The sequence below is a fragment of the Phaenicophaeus curvirostris genome, chromosome 6, assembly GCF_032191515.1.
Source record: "Phaenicophaeus curvirostris isolate KB17595 chromosome 6, BPBGC_Pcur_1.0, whole genome shotgun sequence".
In the NCBI taxonomy this organism is placed as follows: Eukaryota; Metazoa; Chordata; class Aves; order Cuculiformes; family Cuculidae; genus Phaenicophaeus; species Phaenicophaeus curvirostris.
In genome coordinates, this window is record NC_091397.1 from 53,592,085 (window position 1) to 53,610,623 (window position 18,539).

General features: G+C 40.0%; 1 protein-coding gene across 1 annotated transcript in view; it reads right to left on the minus strand.

The window, feature by feature from the left end:
• CHN2 (chimerin 2) overlaps nucleotides 1-18,539 on the minus strand; it is a 167,618-nt gene that overhangs the window by 52,053 nt on the left and 97,026 nt on the right. Inside the window, exons 5-6 of the mRNA XM_069860208.1 lie at nucleotides 17,226-17,339; nucleotides 15,396-15,681 (exon numbers count right to left, since the gene is read on the minus strand). Of these exons, the coding sequence (XP_069716309.1) occupies nucleotides 15,396-15,681; nucleotides 17,226-17,339 (400 nt within the window). The remainder of the gene's footprint in view (nucleotides 1-15,395; nucleotides 15,682-17,225; nucleotides 17,340-18,539) is intronic.

Here is an 18,539-nt window from a genome sequence, read left to right on the forward strand (position 1 = left end):
TCTGTTAAAGCCAGAAGAGGTGACTTCACCAACAGTTCGGATACAAATATTAATTCATTTGGGCACAGCTTTTAACCCTACAGTGGTGAAGGGCAGATAGTGAAGAATGTCCAGTTATTCTGGCTAGCAAATGCCAAACACAACACCACAAGTTTTCAATACACCAGGCAATGCAACCACTGATGGACCAACTGCTGTGTAAAATAGGTGAGACTTACAACCAGCTCAACAACATGGGCTAGAGTTCAAAAAGAACAGGCAGAAGAAAAACTGCGAAGGATGAAGAGCAATGACATCCTTTCCAGGAGCAAAAAAAGCATCCTCTGATGCTTTTTGTGACAACTATTTTCACTAGGTTCAGTGAAAGCAACCCATAAAAAAAAGGCATCCCACTGAAAATAAAACAGACAGTTCGAGGCTCATTTCTGCACGTTTTGCCTGCACCTATGTGTGGGTTGAGAATCCTTTCTTCTAGGTTTCTTGCTGTTTAAATATATCACAGACACAGGCACATACGAATCATGAGGCATAGACCTGTCAGGTGGCAGACTAAAGGCAGCACTTCAGCCTCCTGGCTGTCAGGTCTGATTCCAAATAACCTTTTGCTTTCTTGTTCCAGCTAATAAATTACAGACCAAATGAAAAATGTAATTATACCCCAAAAGGCCATGGACAGCATTTTAAAATAAACTGAACTGTTGTCAAACAGAACAACAACAATAATAAAAAGATAACCTATGGTTACCCATGGTCCATAGCTAATCCATGCTCTATGGTCTCACATGGCTTATTACAGAACTGTTTCCTATTTGCTGATCTTTGTTGTGCAGGAACAAGTACCCCTTCCTTCATCTTTAGTATAATTATGATATTTAGTATAATTTCAATATTTGAAGTCTTGTGACAAAATACATCTCCCGTATTGCAATAAATACAATAGAATTCAGGGACAGTATGACAGAGTATCTGTTTGTTTTTCTGAAAATGATGCAGAATTTCAGCACTTATGAAGTAAATAGACAAGCAATAAAATAGGAAAGTGACTGACATTTCAGTCACCATTCCTTTATTTGCAGTCTTCTACCCCAAAGATAACTCGCAGAATTATAAAATTCACCATCCCCATCTGTTTGCACTAAGGAGGGTTCTTCTGAGTCAGAGAAGTTCTGAATACATATTACTCCACAGAAACCTCAGGCACTAGCCGATACAGTGCTCCGTTCCCAAGTCCAATCTTGAATTTTGCTGTAAGTGAGATGTTCTGCTTGTGAAACAGAAAGTCTAGATAATAAATCATACTGAATGGACTGATTTATTCCCTTACAAAATTCTACTTAAAAGACACTGAGCAGGTAGACCTCTGAACTCCATCTGTGTTCTAATGGGCAGTGCTTTAATCTCCCCATTACTGCCATCCAGTTAAGATGAATGTATCAAGATCTCCAGGTAACGTAGTCAGAGTACTAGCCTACACGCTCTGTGAACTGTACTTGAGCTGATGTATTTAACAAGCCATCTGAAGTGGCTGCACCAGCTGCCTATGCTGTACTTGTTCAGTAGGCTGGCTCACTACAGTCTCAAGGCATTGGACTCTGTGGATCTATATCACAACATACTTATTCATATTTCTAGTTATGGGTAGGTCTAATAGGACCCATACGTGCTTCAAGCTGTGGTGATGCAGGCTTACTCTCATTGCAACAGCATTACATCTTTGTTGTAGAACCTACACTGTGACCTGCAAAGGAAGAAAATGCTATGTGTATCCTAACTAATTACTCTTTTTCCTTTTGTTTGTTTGTTTTTAATTTGCAACATAGAATTGAGTGAGAAATAGAATAAAGAAAATTACAGAAAGTTTTGTATTTTCTCATGAAATGGAATGCTGGATGACATACAGCTCATACACTGCTCATATGTGGAGCAAGAAAACTTAAGCTGCTGAATTGTAAGCTTATTAAAAAAACACAAATGGAAAAATTCCCTGTAAAGCATCACGTGGAAGTTATATGAATCCTGCATTGCACAGAGTGTCTTAAAAGCTGAAAGTTATATCAAATGATGACTTGACTTTATTCAATTTGGATTCTGCCAGCCCACAAAGAAACCACAATCCAGCCTTTTCCATTAATTCCTAGTACTTTGAGGTCTACAAGAAACCAAATGATGCGAACAATGTCCTTGAAAATACACTCTTTATTCCAATCTCTGCCAGCATATTTCATTTTCAGCCATTCTGGAAGTGCCTTAAGCTTTGTCTGCAAATTCACTTGGCCTGACATTCAGCAATGCATTATAGACCAGATGGATTTAGGAAACTGCACTGATCGGATTAATCAAACTAAAGGGAGGAGAAGAGGAAAATAAAAGGAAATTATTTTTCCCTCTACTTCCTAAAATATATAAATAGAACTAATTTATTTGAAAGAGTTACCCAGGCAACTCTCTGTGTACTCATATTGTAAAACACAGTTTTGTGAATGCAGCCCAGCAGTGGCTTGGGATCCAGTACTGTGTGCAGGGCCACAGACCTCAGTTCACTGCCCAAATTGCATGCTGGTCTAGTAGTGTTTTCCTGATGACTGGGAAAATAACTGACATTAAAAAAACATACAGAAAACGGGCATCAAAAGATGTTACTGAAAATGAAAAGAGGAATAAACGCATCTCTGTGGTATGAAAATGACCAGATTCTCCTAATGCCTGAGTACAGATGATATGGACAATTTTTTGATGTCCTAAGGCAAGCCGTAAGATGTTCAGCTTTTGCCCCACCACATTCCCTGGCATCAGGTAATGCATTAGCTACAGCCTGCTTCTTGTGGGTGAGGAACAGATGGAAAAGGCAAGGGGAATGGGACTATCTTTTCCCATTGAAAAGGACAAGCATGTTTTGGGCACATCAGTGTTGGGCAAAGAAAGGATTATAATCCTGTTCTCATAGCGAGGTCTATTTTCCACACTTCTTGGCACTGACCTAATGAGCACACCCCAGTTCAGACCTACATATTCAGCTCCCTTTTTATATAGCCTGCTCTGTTTGAAAGAGATCACACTGAACAGCTATAATCAGTTCTGTCGACTCACAGGTCCAAACGTGAGTTAAAGCAGAGCAGACTGACAGATCATGGGATTCATCTCAGAAATCTAGATGGTGGTGGATATGGGTCAATAATGTACAATTCCCTTCCACAAAGAGCTCCAACAACCTATGCAATCACCACTATGGGAGTTTATATTCATGGTTACCCGCAGTCAGTCCAAAGTATCTGTCTTCTTAAAATAACCATAGGAAGAATTAAGAATTTTTAGAGCAGATATACTAAATACGGTATTTTTTCAGTGGAGGCTAAGTGCTCTGCCCTGGTGATAGCTGTGGCACAGTGTTTTTACAAAGATGCAGCACATGAAAAGGCATTTCTGTAACTAGGTCTATCTATTCTTTCACTGGTGCAGAAGCAGGAGCATATGGAAAACCACAGCCTGGTTGACTTAACAGGTGTCACGCAGGCACAGAACAAAGGCATATTTTCTGCCTTTTGCACAAACCACTGGATGTTGTTATCTTAAAATAACAGCTCAGAAATCAAAATCTGTGCTTTGCATTTGCATAAGGAGAAATGTTAGGTTTCTTTAATTTGGCTTTAAAATGCATCATATATTCCTACTTTGAAATTTTCAGACAAGTAAAAAAAGTAAACTATACTAAGTCTTTGCATATTAACCCTTCTCACTACTTACACAATTCCTCTGAGACTGGACCTTCTGTAGAACCATTGCCATGCACACCTACTCCTTACTGCTCTGCATTTAATAATCGGTGTAATAATACAGAAGTGACTTAGAAGCTAAAGAATAACTTTAGGGCTGAAGTAAGCAATGGTATCTTTGTATTAAGTGTTTTGAGAACAAGATGTATGCGTCTTTACAAAAAAGGGCATCAGGTGGTCACGTTACCATGAAACTACATCATTCGCACAAGGAGAAATGGGTGTGAGTAGCTCAAGATGCCCTAATACAGTCCCTGGAAACTCTTAAGTAAATATGCCATCTAGTGTTTAACTAGGACAATTTCATTCATAAATCATCCAGACAGATTCCTCTCAAGCTGTTCCCTGCACGTCTAGGAGGCATAGAGCCTGGCATAGCTATCTGGAGATCATTCTTCTCCACCCTTGCCTTCTTCTTCAAAAAAACCACCCTACAGCTTTTTCATTGAACAAGTATCTTCTTCCTCAGGGACTGTTTAGCTGCTGCAAGCAATGCAGAAGGCATTAAGAATTGACCCTGGGGGTCCATCGTGCTGTATGGATCCCAAACAGGCTTGATGGTCTTCAGAAAAGCTGCCCTGTACCACCAGCCAAACCGCACCTGGCCTAGCACATGGGCATAGAGTGAAGGAAGCTTAAGGCTTGCCAAAAGGGGACAATGAGTTACTGCAGCAATAGGTATTGCTGAGATGGATGGATGGACCAACAGAAAATTTGAAGAGTAACAACAGCTATTTCTTTTGACAAGCAGTGCCTGAGGCTGTGGCAAAATTCTCCTCCCTCACCTCTAGTCTCTGCTTAATAGTAGTACAACTGGTTTAAATGCAAGCAACCCTCTCACTTTCTCTGAAGAGATACTCCAGGTCTGTATGCAGCTTGGTCTCTTTTCATGTGCTTAAAACATGCCAAATTCTCATCTTATATTTTCTAACAGAGATCCTCTTGATGTTTCTGTCATGGACACTCATTATGTTTCCACTGATTAAATTCCTATATTAAGTCTCATCATAGCACTGACCACCTTGAGTTTTTGGTAATGTCTTGTTTGCACTTTTGCCAAATCAATAAAAATCTTAAATGAAACTCCAGTCCCTGCAGTACTTCATCAGCCACTTTTCCCCAGCTTATCAAGCTGCTGCCTATCTTTACTCTTTGCTTGAAATTTTTCTACCTATTTTTGGTCCACGTGAACAAGCAATCTGAATTAACATTGAGTACGATTTCATGAGACATTGTACTACTTTGCTAAAAATCCAATTATTCTGCTTCTGCTGCATTCTTTTCATTCAGTACTTCTGTAAATCTATCAAAAAAGAAATCAGGTCTAACTGGCAGCATTCATTCTTTATAACCCATGCTGACGACCGTGCGCAGCCCCGCTGTTCTCCAGGGCTTAGAATACATTACAAGAAAGAGCCTATTGTTACAATTTGTACTTTTCACACCACAGCATCCTCTTTCCCAAATATTAGCAGTTATAAAAAGCAGTGGTTCCTGACCTTTATAGCCAAGCCTCAGCTGAGAATGCTGTCAACAGCGTGTGCTCCACTGTAGCCAATACTGGTTATCATCCTGTCCAGGCTGCTGCCTTCTCCTGCCTGGCAGCTCTGATGAGCGCTGCTAACCCCGCAGCTGAGACTGCAGCCAACTGATAGCTGCTGGCCCAGCCCAGAAGTGAGAGGGGGAGATCCCATGCACCTGGATTCCAGTATCCCAGGTGCAGGGTGAGGGTTGCAGGCTGCTCTCTGTGGTGAGAGCCCAGATCAAACAGAGAACACGCGCCTAGGCTCTGCACTTGACTTCACTTGAGTGTCCACACACCTCAGGGGTGAGACCTACTGTACCCTGGGTACGGAAGAAGATGCTCAGTGGAATGACATACACATTTTACACTCAGGAAGGATTACACCTAAAGCATGAAGAGACAACTACCACTCAGCATGTAGGGACATAGAAAGCCAAGCCAGATGTTCCTTGGCAAGTCTGCAGAGGAAGAATCTACTGCATTTTGGCTAGCATTAAGCATTTCATGGAAGCCTTGGACAATAGAATTGTAGATGCAGTTAATTCCTCACTAAAGAAGGTGACTTCCCCCCATGTGGAGGAATCAAATAACTGCTCCTTAGCCACATTAGTAAGATGTCTTCATTTAGACAAGATCAATCAGAGTCTAAATAGTATCTTTTCAGAAAAACATGGAGAAATAGGACTTGAAGGTACTTCAGGTGGATGTTCTCCTGCCTGCTTCAGGTATCACTGCTACCTGTGCCACTTCAACTACATGTTTTCTAATGCATTTCTACGAACATTAGGAAAAAAAAATTCACGGAAAGGGTCATTGGGCACTGGAACAGGCTGCCCAGGGAGGGAGTTGAGTCACCTTCCCTGGAGGTGTTTAAGGGACGGGTGGATGAGGTGCTGAGGGGCATGGTTTAGTGATTGATAGGAATGAACCCGATGATCCGGTGGGTCTCTTCCAATCTGGTGATTCTATGATTCTGTGTCTTATGATAAGGGAGATTTTGTCACTTCCTCAGATGCTCATTGCAGTTTTCACAGCTCTTTTTTTTTTTCCCTTAATAGCTAATCTGCAATGTTCACCACTGTATTTCAGACCTATCATCTCTCGTCCCATTCAGCATGAACAGAAAGAACAGGTTGTTTTTTTCCTTATAATTAGCTGAGCAAACATATGACCTAAACAAGCACATCACTAAAAATACTTATTTTCTAAACAAAATATAAAGGATAAATATTAGTCACTACTTAAACACCTTCCTTTTGACACTAAGTCCTCCACAAACAAAAATCAATATCTCTCACTCTTAAGGAGTTGAACACTTGCCTTCCAAGAACAAAACATGGCAGTTTAGAGGCACTTGTAAAAGTTTAGTGCCTATTCCTCCATGGTGTATCAAGATTAACCTGAGATAATCAAGTATAGATTTTTACTTTAAAAATGGCTTTCCATTTTCCAGTGACTAAACAAATGAAATGTTTATGCTGAAGGCTCCATCCCAATCCCCAGGGAAGCTTGGTTATCCAATTTTAATACCATCAAACTATGTAAAGAGTATAAAGGCAAGACAAAACCCCCTGCATATAAAGCTTTTATTTTTAATACATCAAACAAAGCATGTTTTTTATGCGACAAACACCTAGCTTTATTAGAATTATTAATATGCTCATAACGGGAAAATACTCAAGAGGAAAAGGTTGATTTCTGTATTCAGCAGAGCCTAGCTGCAGATCCAATACTGTTCTTGAAGGGCCAAGTGGTGTTTGCTTTAGGGTTACTGGTACATCTAATCAGTTCTAGTACTAATCTGACATTCTCATTTGCAGAAATTTTCATCTACAGTTGTGGTATTCAGGTATGAAGGTTTTGCATTGCTTCCACTTGGCTACCTTGCTAAAACACTGGATAGGGTAACACTTCGGTGGTAACAAACTTCATATTCGCCTTTGCCCCATATGTTTAGCAGTGCCCTGAACTGCTCGAAGACCCAGCAAAATCTTTGGAGGTCTTCCCATTAGTTTCAGTAGCATTTGGATCAGATCACATCCTCTGTATCATGTTATTTGTGTAAATCAGTGTCGTCTCCAACTTATAAGCTCTCTTCAGGCATAATTACATCACTTATTCTGCTTAAGGCAAAAGTCAATTATCATAAGCTGATGGTTATAACATAACATAAACCAGGAACCTGGAGAGATGTTAACAGCTCGGGGAAGTAATATAAACTAATAAATACTTTGCAATGGAACCTTTTTTTCTCTTGATTCCCTCCATTACCATTACTGTTAAAACAAGCCCAAATCATTCGTCTCAAAAATTCTTGCTTAATCAGGCAAATCACTAGGTGTAAGTTAGGAATGCCGTGGTCAACTACAAAGAAGTGTCCCTTTTCCTGTGCATAAACACAGAAAGCTAGAGGGAAGGAATTGGAAAAGATAGTTTCATGATATTACTTTGGTAGCTTTTTTATTTGTATTTCTTATTTTTATTTCTTATATATTGCCTATTTCATATTTACGATGCTTTAAACGAAAAATAAGCTGTGAAGAGACACAGCTGGAAAATACAAAAGTATGTCAACATTGAAAGGCAAAAGAAAATTATCAGCCAGCTATGTTTTCAGTAAGATAATATTTGTCACCTAAAATACAAATCTGCTTACTAAGATTCACATGCTAGTAGATACACTGTATTTATATAAACTCCTCCTCACTGTGGTATAATACCAAAGAGTATTCTGGATGAAATCAGTACTGAATTGCTAACAGTTATTTAAAGAACACAGTTGCATATGTAGTTAAGTACTTACGTCAAGGCATGCTACAATTAAGTACATACATGTGGTAACCTGTGTGCAGAATACTACACTTGCAGGACAAGCCTGAGTGACTGATGAAAAGAATTAATTACTCCCAAAGTCATTTTGATGTGTAAGCTTTTTTGCTTCTAGCAGCAAAAATGCCACACGCGTTTTATCACTGCATATATTACTGAAGTCTGCAGATGAAGCCACCTTCATATACAGACTTTATGCTGCTACTTATCAGTGTGGTGTCTGGGCATCTTCTAGAGAAAATCAGCTGGAGAAGAGTCTCTTGTGAATTCTGTGGATAAGCACGTGGAACTGAAACTGTAACCCCTAATAAAAGAAGGCGGTGGGGTTTTGATTTTAATTTGTTATTGATCAAGCATGTTGCAGAAACTAGAGATCTGAAGGCAATGTTAAAAACACTGGGTCAAAATATCAGTGTGATTCCAGCCCAGAGTCTGCAGAAACAGATGGTTCTGCTCAATATCCTCTTAACCCCGTTATCCACAGCTAGGACAGTGCAGTACCCTGCAGCCATCGTGTGGAAGGACATGCTCAACATCTGGAAAGACATCTCAGCAGAGAGTTAAATATTAGCTAGCAACCTGTAATAGGGTCATTAGAGGTTCAGAGGAGCTGCAGAGTGGGAAGAGTAATGAATAAATGAAAGACTGAAAAGATTTCTTTATCATTGGCTAACTGCAATACCTGTAGAAAATTCAAGGAAGAGACAAAAATGGAGTGGTAGGATGAGGCTGAAAGGGCTTTACAAAGGGATGTGGCATGAATAACAATGTAGAAGTGTAAATACTTCCAAAAATTGAACCAAACCAGAGGTTCTCTTAAGACTGTCTGTCTCTTGTGCACTTTTGATGTACAGAAAACTACAGTGCCCCTGAAAAATTAAGTTCTATAACCAGATTACATCTTCAATTAAGGGATGTTAGAAAACAGTCTTTCCTGGAAGTCCTGCATTTTCTTCCATGGGAAACTGTGTGTGAGCAGCATGACTAATGAGGACGGTAATACCAACTACTACTTCTGGCAAAGTTATTCTTCCTTTTCTGTCACCTTTGCCTTAGTAGGAATAGCTTCCTTATCTGTCTATTATCTGTGAGGGATCTTCTGCTGAGGAAAACTGCAGCCTTCCAGACTCTGTAATATAGTCATAATTTCAGCTCTTTAGTTCTAGCTGCAGTATTAACTATGGGCTCTCAAATTTAAATTTGCATTTAAATGCCCAGCAATGAGTTCCAGCAAAACAGATAGAAAGGTTACTATGTCAAGCAGCAACATGAAGTTTTCTGCACTGTCCTGCTGCTAAGTGAAGTCTCCACACACAGCTCATTCCTGGTTCACCTCAAAATGCTAGACTATTCTTTACACACCATCATCATTAAATGTTTCTTGCTGCTCCTGGCATTTTCTTGCAACCAGAGAGCAGAACAAGCGCTCCAGACCAGGCTCCATGCAAACTCATATTTCATGTAAAACCAGTATGTTTGAACTGACCAAGCCACATCCTACTTGGAGAGAAGTTGATGGGAGCATTGCCAGGATTTGAGTAAGCAGAGACCTGGCGCAGACAAAACCTCACTTAATATTTATGGCATTCACCAACAGTTTGTCCTGTGTCAGGTGGGTTAAGAGTTTCATGCAAATAGTTTAAGCTCAATTGCTGCTGAAGTTTTTCTTTAACTCCAGCCTACCATTCTAATCGCATCTCCCATGCTACCATGAATACTTGAGGAGCTATGAGGCAACCCAGACTGAGGCACTGCTCCTGTGTAAGGCCAGGAGAGTAAAGAAACAAGGTGTGGGGCACAGGCTTTGCTGGACCCAGGGCACTGTCACAGCTTCCAGCTCCCATCCAAGCCATGGGGTGGCTGCGGTTATAGAAGTTGGAATGAAAATGCAAGAGTAGAACCAGGATAGTTTCTCAACAGCAACCACAACAGCTTTTACCTGGTCAGAGCATTCATGAAACTCCAGCTTGCATTTACTTCCAACAATTCAATTCTTTTAACGTATTTTCTGAAATTACACTTGATGGGGTAGGATTAGTAAGGAAGATTTTCTTCTCCTTGCCTGGGACACAAAGACCGCTGACCACAGTCACAGGATAACCTCATATGTGATAGCAATAAACATTTCAGAACTGCATCTTTTACTGACAGATTAGTGCAATTTTTTCTCTCTTACATGTGAAGATTAATTACTTACAGCAAGTTAAGCTTCTACATGCACCACTAATGTGAACTACTGGTAATTAATTACAGTATAAACCAGTACCAGGTACTTATGTGCTCTACATCTTCTAGTGTATGTTTATCTGCCCCTACCACAGCATCCCATAAGCACAGCAAACATGAAGAAGGCAATCGGAACTTGCCCAAGCTTAAATCACAGCCCTAAGCAGACAACATACAATCTTCAAATGTTCTTTCAACAAAACCCGATTTCTCTATCCAGAATCCTTTTTGAAGCTGGATCCCATTAAAGTGACAATTGCTCACACTGCTAAGAAACTATTTGCAGCATGCTGCTCTCCCACAACACTTCATTCCTAAAAATCATTGCTCCTCCTTTCAGATTAAAGATCTGTTAAACTGTTTGGACTAAAATTGTGATCTATGTCTACAATTTTAGCAGCTCTTTAAAGTCACTTTTGGATGAAGTGCTGGCATTAAGTATCTTGAAGCATAAATGTCTTCCTAGGCCTGCTATCCAGCCCATGTAGACCCCCCCTCTTTCTGGAATGGGCATGACCCCACTAATTACAACCTCAAAGAAATTATCATTATGGGAACAGACAGGTACCTCAGGCAGTACCAAGATATTTCATCCAAATGCATCCTCCTCCTGCGTGCCTGTGCCTCGGTGGCCCCCTTCCATCGACCTGCCCCATGGGGAGCCGCGGCGCTGGAATGACTGAGACATTGAATAATCTCCGTTGTCAATGTGGGAGGCAACAGAATGAGAGGCTCCCCGGATGGTGTTAACAAACCCGCTAAGGAGATAAATGCCTTCAGCTGCACTTTCGCACTCTGGAATTGGTTTCAGTATAAAACAAAATCTCACTTGTAAAAAGCCTAATCTGTAAGAGGAGTACTGATGCTTAACCTTAGAGTGCTAAATTCTCACATTCCTTTTCAGAAATAATGGATTTTTCTGTCCTGTATGCATGGCTTTCCCCCCAACACCATTATTTCTAAATACTGCAGGCAGCACTTTCAAATAAAGCAGCTCATTTATATAAAAAAATACATTTTACCTATTCAACTGGCCAGAGAAAATGCACCTTACAAGAAATGCAATGATTTTTTTTCATACATGTAGCCAAGAATATTGAATATTCATTCACTTATTTCTAGGGGTCTGAAATTTATTGTAATAATTCAGGTGGATGCAGGTTTTGATATGTGAGTAGACCATGGCCTTTGTCTAAAATGCAGTACAACAAATCTCACCCTCAAGAAAACATGTGATACAACCCCCATTGAACGACCACTTTCCCATATTTTTATATTTTAGAAGACTTCTAAAGTTTATGTAAAAACAAGCAATAAATTCCCTTTATCCTTCTCTGTCCCTATATGCGATTACTGACAAATGCTCAGCATTTCACCAGTTTAGTCCAGAGCCCCACCTATACGTTATCTGGGGTTATCATAAGGAAGAATGATAATGACAACCCCTGAGTTCTTATCTGCTACACCAAATTCTCATGAGCTTCTCCCAGGAATATACGAAGCAAAGGCGACCATGATAGTCTTCACCATATAGATTTCTATGAATTTCTTTCAGTTGCTCGTAAGTTAGCTAAAGTAACCTTTATTTCACATGGATGATGGAAAGCTACTGGTACCAGTAAAGAAACCTATTGGGGGACCTAATCATCAATAGTGAGGCCTCAGATTTTATGTCAGGTCTTCAGCCTGTGAGCAGAACAACCTCCCGTTTAGGCCCACTCCTCTTGTAGCTGTGATTGCTCCTACTCCTTCTGGCAAGAAAAATATGTCAGAAACAGCTGCTCTTCCTCCTTCTGCTGCTTCCCCTCAGTGGGAGGAAAGCAGAGAGGGTTGCCAACAACGTAATGGCTTAGCTGAAGCCAGCTATTTTTACACAAAAGCACAGTAATGCAGCCCAGTCTTGCAGGCTGCTACTGCCTGCACGTACAGAAATTTAGATGAGCACTAATCTTTGTAGGGTAAAGACCCATGAAACTGCCAGCACACGGTGAACCACCTCAGTTTCATTCAGCTGTAATACAAAAGAAGACCTAGTCATTTTCTTTTCCCAAGTAACAAGTGACAGGACAAGACGCAATGTCCTCTAGTTGTGCCAGGGAAGCTTTAGATTGGATATTAGGAAAAATTTCTTTATCAAAAGGGTTATCAAGCATTGGAATGGGCTGACCAGGGAAGTGGTGGAGTCATCAGTTCTGGAGTTATTTAAAAGATGCATAGATATGGTGTTTAGGGACCAGCAGGTCCAGGGAGGTTATTCTCCCTCTGTAATCGGCACTGGTGAGACCGCTCCTCGAATCCTGTGTTCAGTTCTGGGCCCCTCACCACAAGAAGGATGTTGAGGCTCTGGAGCGAGTCCAGAGAAGAGCAATGAAGCTGCTGAAGGGGCTGGAGAACAGGCCTTATGAGGAGCGGCTGAAAGAGCTGGGGGTGTTTAGCCTGGAGAAGAGGAGGCTGAGAGGAGACCTCGTTGCTCTCTCCAACTACCTGAAATGAGGTTGTAGAGAGGAGGGTGCTGGCCTCTTCTCCCAAGTGACAGGGGACAGGACAGGAGGGAATGGCCTCAAGCTCCAACAAGGGAGATTTAGGCTGGACATTAGGAAAAAATTCTTCACAGAAAAGATCATCGGGCACTGGAACAGGCTGCCCAGGGAGGCGGTTGATTCACCTTCCCTGGAGTTGTTTAAGGCACGGGTGGACAAGGTGCTAAGGGGCATGGGTTAGCGTTTGATAGGAATGGTTGGACTTGATGTTCAGGTGGGTCTCTTCCAACCTGGTTATTCTATGATGATGATTCTATGATAGTTTAGTGGTGGTCATGGCAGTATTAGGTTTACAGTTGGACTTTGTGATCTTCAAGCTCCTTTCCAAGCTAAATGATTCCATGATTCTAATCCAATCATTAATGAGGTCCAGAGGTGTATTTTCACTATTGACAGCAAGTTACATCAAGTCCAAACATTTTTAAGCACAAGTACCTGGAGCTAAGCCCATATCATCAGTTTCTGAGCTGTCACGAGAAGAAAGTCTTGCTGTCTACTTTGTGCTCTATTTTCATTCACATGAGTGTATCAGGTAGCAGATCTGGCTGAAAATTCATGGTTTTTTTTCTTCTGGCTCAGTTCCTTTTCATCTAGAGCACTTTTCTAGCGTCACGTACTCTGTAGCTGCATAAAACTGTATGTTAGCCAAAACAAGGTGGTGAAGGAGAGAGCAGGGGGCCCTTCAGCAACAATTTGCCTTTTGTTGGTCTAAAAGAGTTTTTAAAGTACTTGCTCAAAGTACCAAAAAAAGCCTAAAAAACAACATCCAACACCAAGCACAACAGAATACACAATCTGCTAGGAAATACATGGTACTACAGCAAACCCCTCTTAAGCCTTTGAGAGCACTTTTAAGAGATACAGAAGACCGTTGCTCCTCAAGTGCAAGTACTGTAAGTAAAAGTGAACATGATTTTGAAATTGTGGGGGTTTTTTTGTAGAAAAAAATGATCTCGACTTCCTAGAGAATACACTGTGATTTTCACGTGTCATGATTTCTTTATTATGCTGCAGTCATGTAATAGTATTCACAGTCATCATAGGGATTTTCTTGATATAAAACAAACTTTTCCAGAACATCCTCTGGACCATTCTCGTACCTACACAAAAACACCTACAAAAAAAAGTTGGTCACACTGCACTATATTTATTTCTTATTGTGCATCAAATAAAGTTAAAATTCACTTTCTTGTGCCTGTTACAGCATTCAAAATTAATCAGTGTCCAATTGCAGGAATCAACTGAACAAGCACGAAACCTGTCTCAATGGCATCCACTCCTCTTGTATATTAGAATACCAACCAATTGAAACAAAAAGTCTTGTCATCAGCGGATGTCTTTTGAAATAAAACTGGAATGAAGGACTTGTTGCTATGACATTCTCCAAAGGATTTCCCTGTGGCAATATGTCTTCCCTAAAATTGTAATTTTAAATTCAATTCATTTGCTATAATGGATGAATATCTTTATATGTCAGTTCAGTTACTGAAGCAATTATTACTACTGAAAAATCCAAACCAGTATATAATCATCCAATGCAGATAAGTGAACCCAACAGATAATTATGCCAGAAATGTCCTAGGCTAATGAGGATACACACAAAAAAGCTGAACTCTTTTCATGCTCAGTATTAAAACATGACAGCAAATTCACTCCCTGCTTCCCAAATACAAACCAGCTCTAGTTCTCAACTAGCCAGCCAGCACACTGAACACTAAAATTGTCAGTGACACCGCAGAAGTACGCTTACAAACGTCAGTAAGTCAATTTGGCACAAACACTGGACTCAGTTTTGTTTGACAGCTCTTATTGCCTTACCAGCTGTGAAATGAAAATATCCATGTCACTGCTTACAAGACTGTTCCTCATATATAAAAGAATTTCTAATTTTACATCTTCAGATGCCTGCTAGCTGCATGAGATTCCCAATGTCGGTAACTCCTAGTTCATACAGTGCTATGGGATATGGGAGCATGAGAGAAGGAGATCAAGGAAAGACCACTTCAAATGAGAAGAGCAAGAAGAAAGGAAGGCAGACCCACTATATCCCAATTTCAGACCCATCCACCAGAAACTTGGCAGTAAAGAGGAGCTTTGGATTGTGAATGGAAAGGTAACAAACTTGAGCTGTGGTGAAGAGTCAGTGGGAATCAGTTTCATAATCCTCCTGTGGAATATCCTTGAGTGCACATGGACCAAGAAATATAACTGGTTAGAAATTTTAGGTGCAGCTCCACAGTTAGCCTATATATATCTCCATGTACGTATTTATACACAGATTTTTATATTTGCATTTGGTACTTATTAGAAAGCTTTCACCATAAGCTCCAGTCAAATATTTCCTAGGAGCCAAGATCACGTTAACAAAATATAAACTTTTCAGTGGGATGGTAATACTTAATGGTATAGAAAAATAGAAACAGGTCTCTAAAGAAAACATTTTTTTCTCTCTGATTGGCTACAAAGGCTGGTATTAATTGCCAAAATTTTAAATTGAATACTTACCTTTTCAACTGGGGTATTTTCTTCACTCGTTACACTTGCTTTTCTTGATTCGTTTTTTGTTCTGCTCAGCCTCCGGGACACTTTTTCTCTAAGCAATGTGGCGTATCCAATGTGTTCATAGATGGGGTTTGTTGTCATTTTGGAAATATACTCAGAAGCCTTTGTTTCTATATACAATGTTATCAAGCCATCTGTAACCAAATCATGGATCGATTCAAATCTTTTCTCCCCAACAAAGTGCTTCCCATCATAGAACAACCTGTAGTTTAAGGTCTGATTACCAAATCTGCAAATATCAGAAAAAGAGGAGGGAAAGAAGAAAGAGAGAGAAGGGAGAGTGAGAGAGGGAATCCACACTGGCAAAACACTTGGGTGGTAATTTTGCTCATTTATGGCAAGTATAATCTGATTTTTTAAGAGAGTTTTAAAAAGCAAAGTGTGATAGTAGCACATTCAGTTTCTAACACTGAAGTTGGAAACCCAGTCTTGATTCTATGACTCAGAGACAGGACATTGAGTTAAATGGTCCTTATATTGCATCAAATGTGCATGTCTGCATATTTTGTTGGGCCTTCAAATCAAACTGCTTAAGCCTTGTATTTTTTTCACCCACATTTTTCATATGAATTCCTAGATCATAATCATATTCATTTCGTGATTCTACAAATAATTGTCCAGATGGATTTAGAAATCATGCTATTGTGTCAAAACAACGGCACTTTGCCATAATCCCCATCTTTTAGTAGTTCTTTTTATTCTTTATTTTGAAATCTCTATCCAAAACCCTAAAAAATTATGCTTGCTCTTTTTCAGCTGAGAAAAGTTGCTTTTAATTTATACCACTTTTTAGTTGGCATGACTCACCAGCTTTTCCAGCTCTACCATCTGCACATCAATATGAATTCTGAGGATGATTTCATCACTGTATCACAGCTACTTGGAATAACTCCTCAAAGAATTTTTCCTTCTGGCTTTCCAGCAGAAAGGTAAAAATGCAGACTTTTATTTTGTGCATATCCCACAGGAGTAACAGTGCTACCAACACTGTAAAATATTGCCCAGAAGTTTGTTTTGTCAAAATCCAATAGCATCTCTTGCCTCTAATGCACAGCAGCTTTAAGACTGTTGTACTGGGCGGGTTTTCAGTGGTACAACTAAGCCAAGAGCAGCTGTACTTTCAAGGAAAGGCACCTGTGAGAGGCAGTGAGATTGTAGGTTGGGCTCCTACTGAATTCTTCATTCAGCTGAAGAGCAGATTTTTACTTTTTGACAAGCATTAGCATCTTGTGTTTCACACTGTATTTCTATGGCAAGCTTGAAATCCCGTTAGGGAAGAAAACCAAAGTCTGGTAAGCTGCCTTTGACAGTTGGTTATCCATTAGGCTTCATGATTTTCTAGGTTTATCCAGGGTTCTTATCGCATACAGTTACCAATGTTTGTGTACAACACATCACTGAGCTCAGAGAACAACCTGGCTGTGTCCTCTGTCTGGAGGGACATGCCCCTGTTCTATATTCACATATCCCTCATTTTTTCTATACAGTTTTCAAGAAGCAGCTCCATCTTTACTACACTCAGCTCTAAGTGGCAAAAATTTTGAAAACAGGCACAGTCTGCATCTGGAAAGGGACTTTCTAGCCCAATGTTGAAGGAGTGACAGCATTACTGTGATTGTCAAACTGCTGACAAGAGGGTGTAAAATCACTTTGATGCCATGAAGTGGATTAAGTAACAGTGGACACAGACTTCACTCAAAAGGAACCGATAAAATCTCCTCCATTAAACACATTCACATCTGAACTACAAGCCTCTATTAAAATAGCATTTACCTGAGAGCAAGAGTATAGCAGCCGGGTTGCCGCTGGCTTTCTCTAAGAATATATGCTCCTTCTACGCCAGCAAGTATTTCATCCGCTTGCTCCCGAGAAATGATCCCGTGAAACCTAAGGGAAGACATTTCAGTGACTTACAGAACAATTCGACCAGAAACAAATCCCCCTTGCCCCCAGAAACCATCTGAAAATTTCTGCACTGCAGAACTTCATGTTTAAGCCATCAGACCAGCTTCCAAGCATCCCAAAGTGGTAGCACAGCCATCCAGCCTGGACAAGTCCAGCATAGAGGCAGAACAAAAATGACACTCTATATGCAGTTTCAGTCAGTACAAGCCAGTACGACACTTCAACCACACTCAAAGACTTTTTTTCTGTAAATGCCCCAACTTTTCACAGCTTTTTCTCTCCTACCAGTCTATTCCACTCTTCCTTGTTTCCTTTCTAGTGACCTTACGACAGAATCAAAAACGAGGCACAAAGGCATTATTTTTTTTTAAAAATGGGAGGTAATTCTTATTATTTGTTTGCTTTACTTTTATATTCATATCGCTTTTTCAAATTTATAAGAGAAACAGAGACAAAAATGGCAACAATTACTGTAAATCCTATTCTGCATATATTAAAGTAGAAGAAGATATAGAGCAGCCTTGAGAAAAATCCTGTTTTCTGTATTTCAGTAAGTTACTCATTCAGTGTTGGAAAAAAGCAATACTTCTCAGATTCTTCTATCATCACTATTTTAAGAAAGAAGTAGGCCCTAGGATGCACAATTAACCTTACAATAATCAAGATTTAGCTGTGATGTCCCCATAAGTAAAAATGCAGTCTTTACAGTCCTACGCACATTTTGCTGGCTGATAAGTCTCTGAGGGTCTCCTCAGAGGTTCTGAAAGCTTCTATTTTTGCTGCTGTCTGTAAAAAAGGCACTAAAATGTATTTGCCTTCAGCATTTTCTTTTTTCTGACAACACATGAAGTGGCACATTTCTAACACTGCCTCTGGCTCAGTAGTGAAAGAGAAGAAAAACACCCTGGATGTAAATGCAATTGTTATCCTATTCTCTTTATGTTCTCTTTTCACAACTAATACATGTTGGAAATATTAGGTTTAGGTGATCTTTCCAGAATGATTTTCTTTTAAAAATTATGTAAATTGATTCATACTTTCTGTCTGTGCTGGTGGGGACACACTCATTCGCTGCAACGTCGAAATTAAAACAAGCATCCCCTAGATGACAAAATTTAAGCACGACTTTACCAGTAAACTCATGGCAATTCATAACCTTAAAAATAATGAGCATAGGCTATT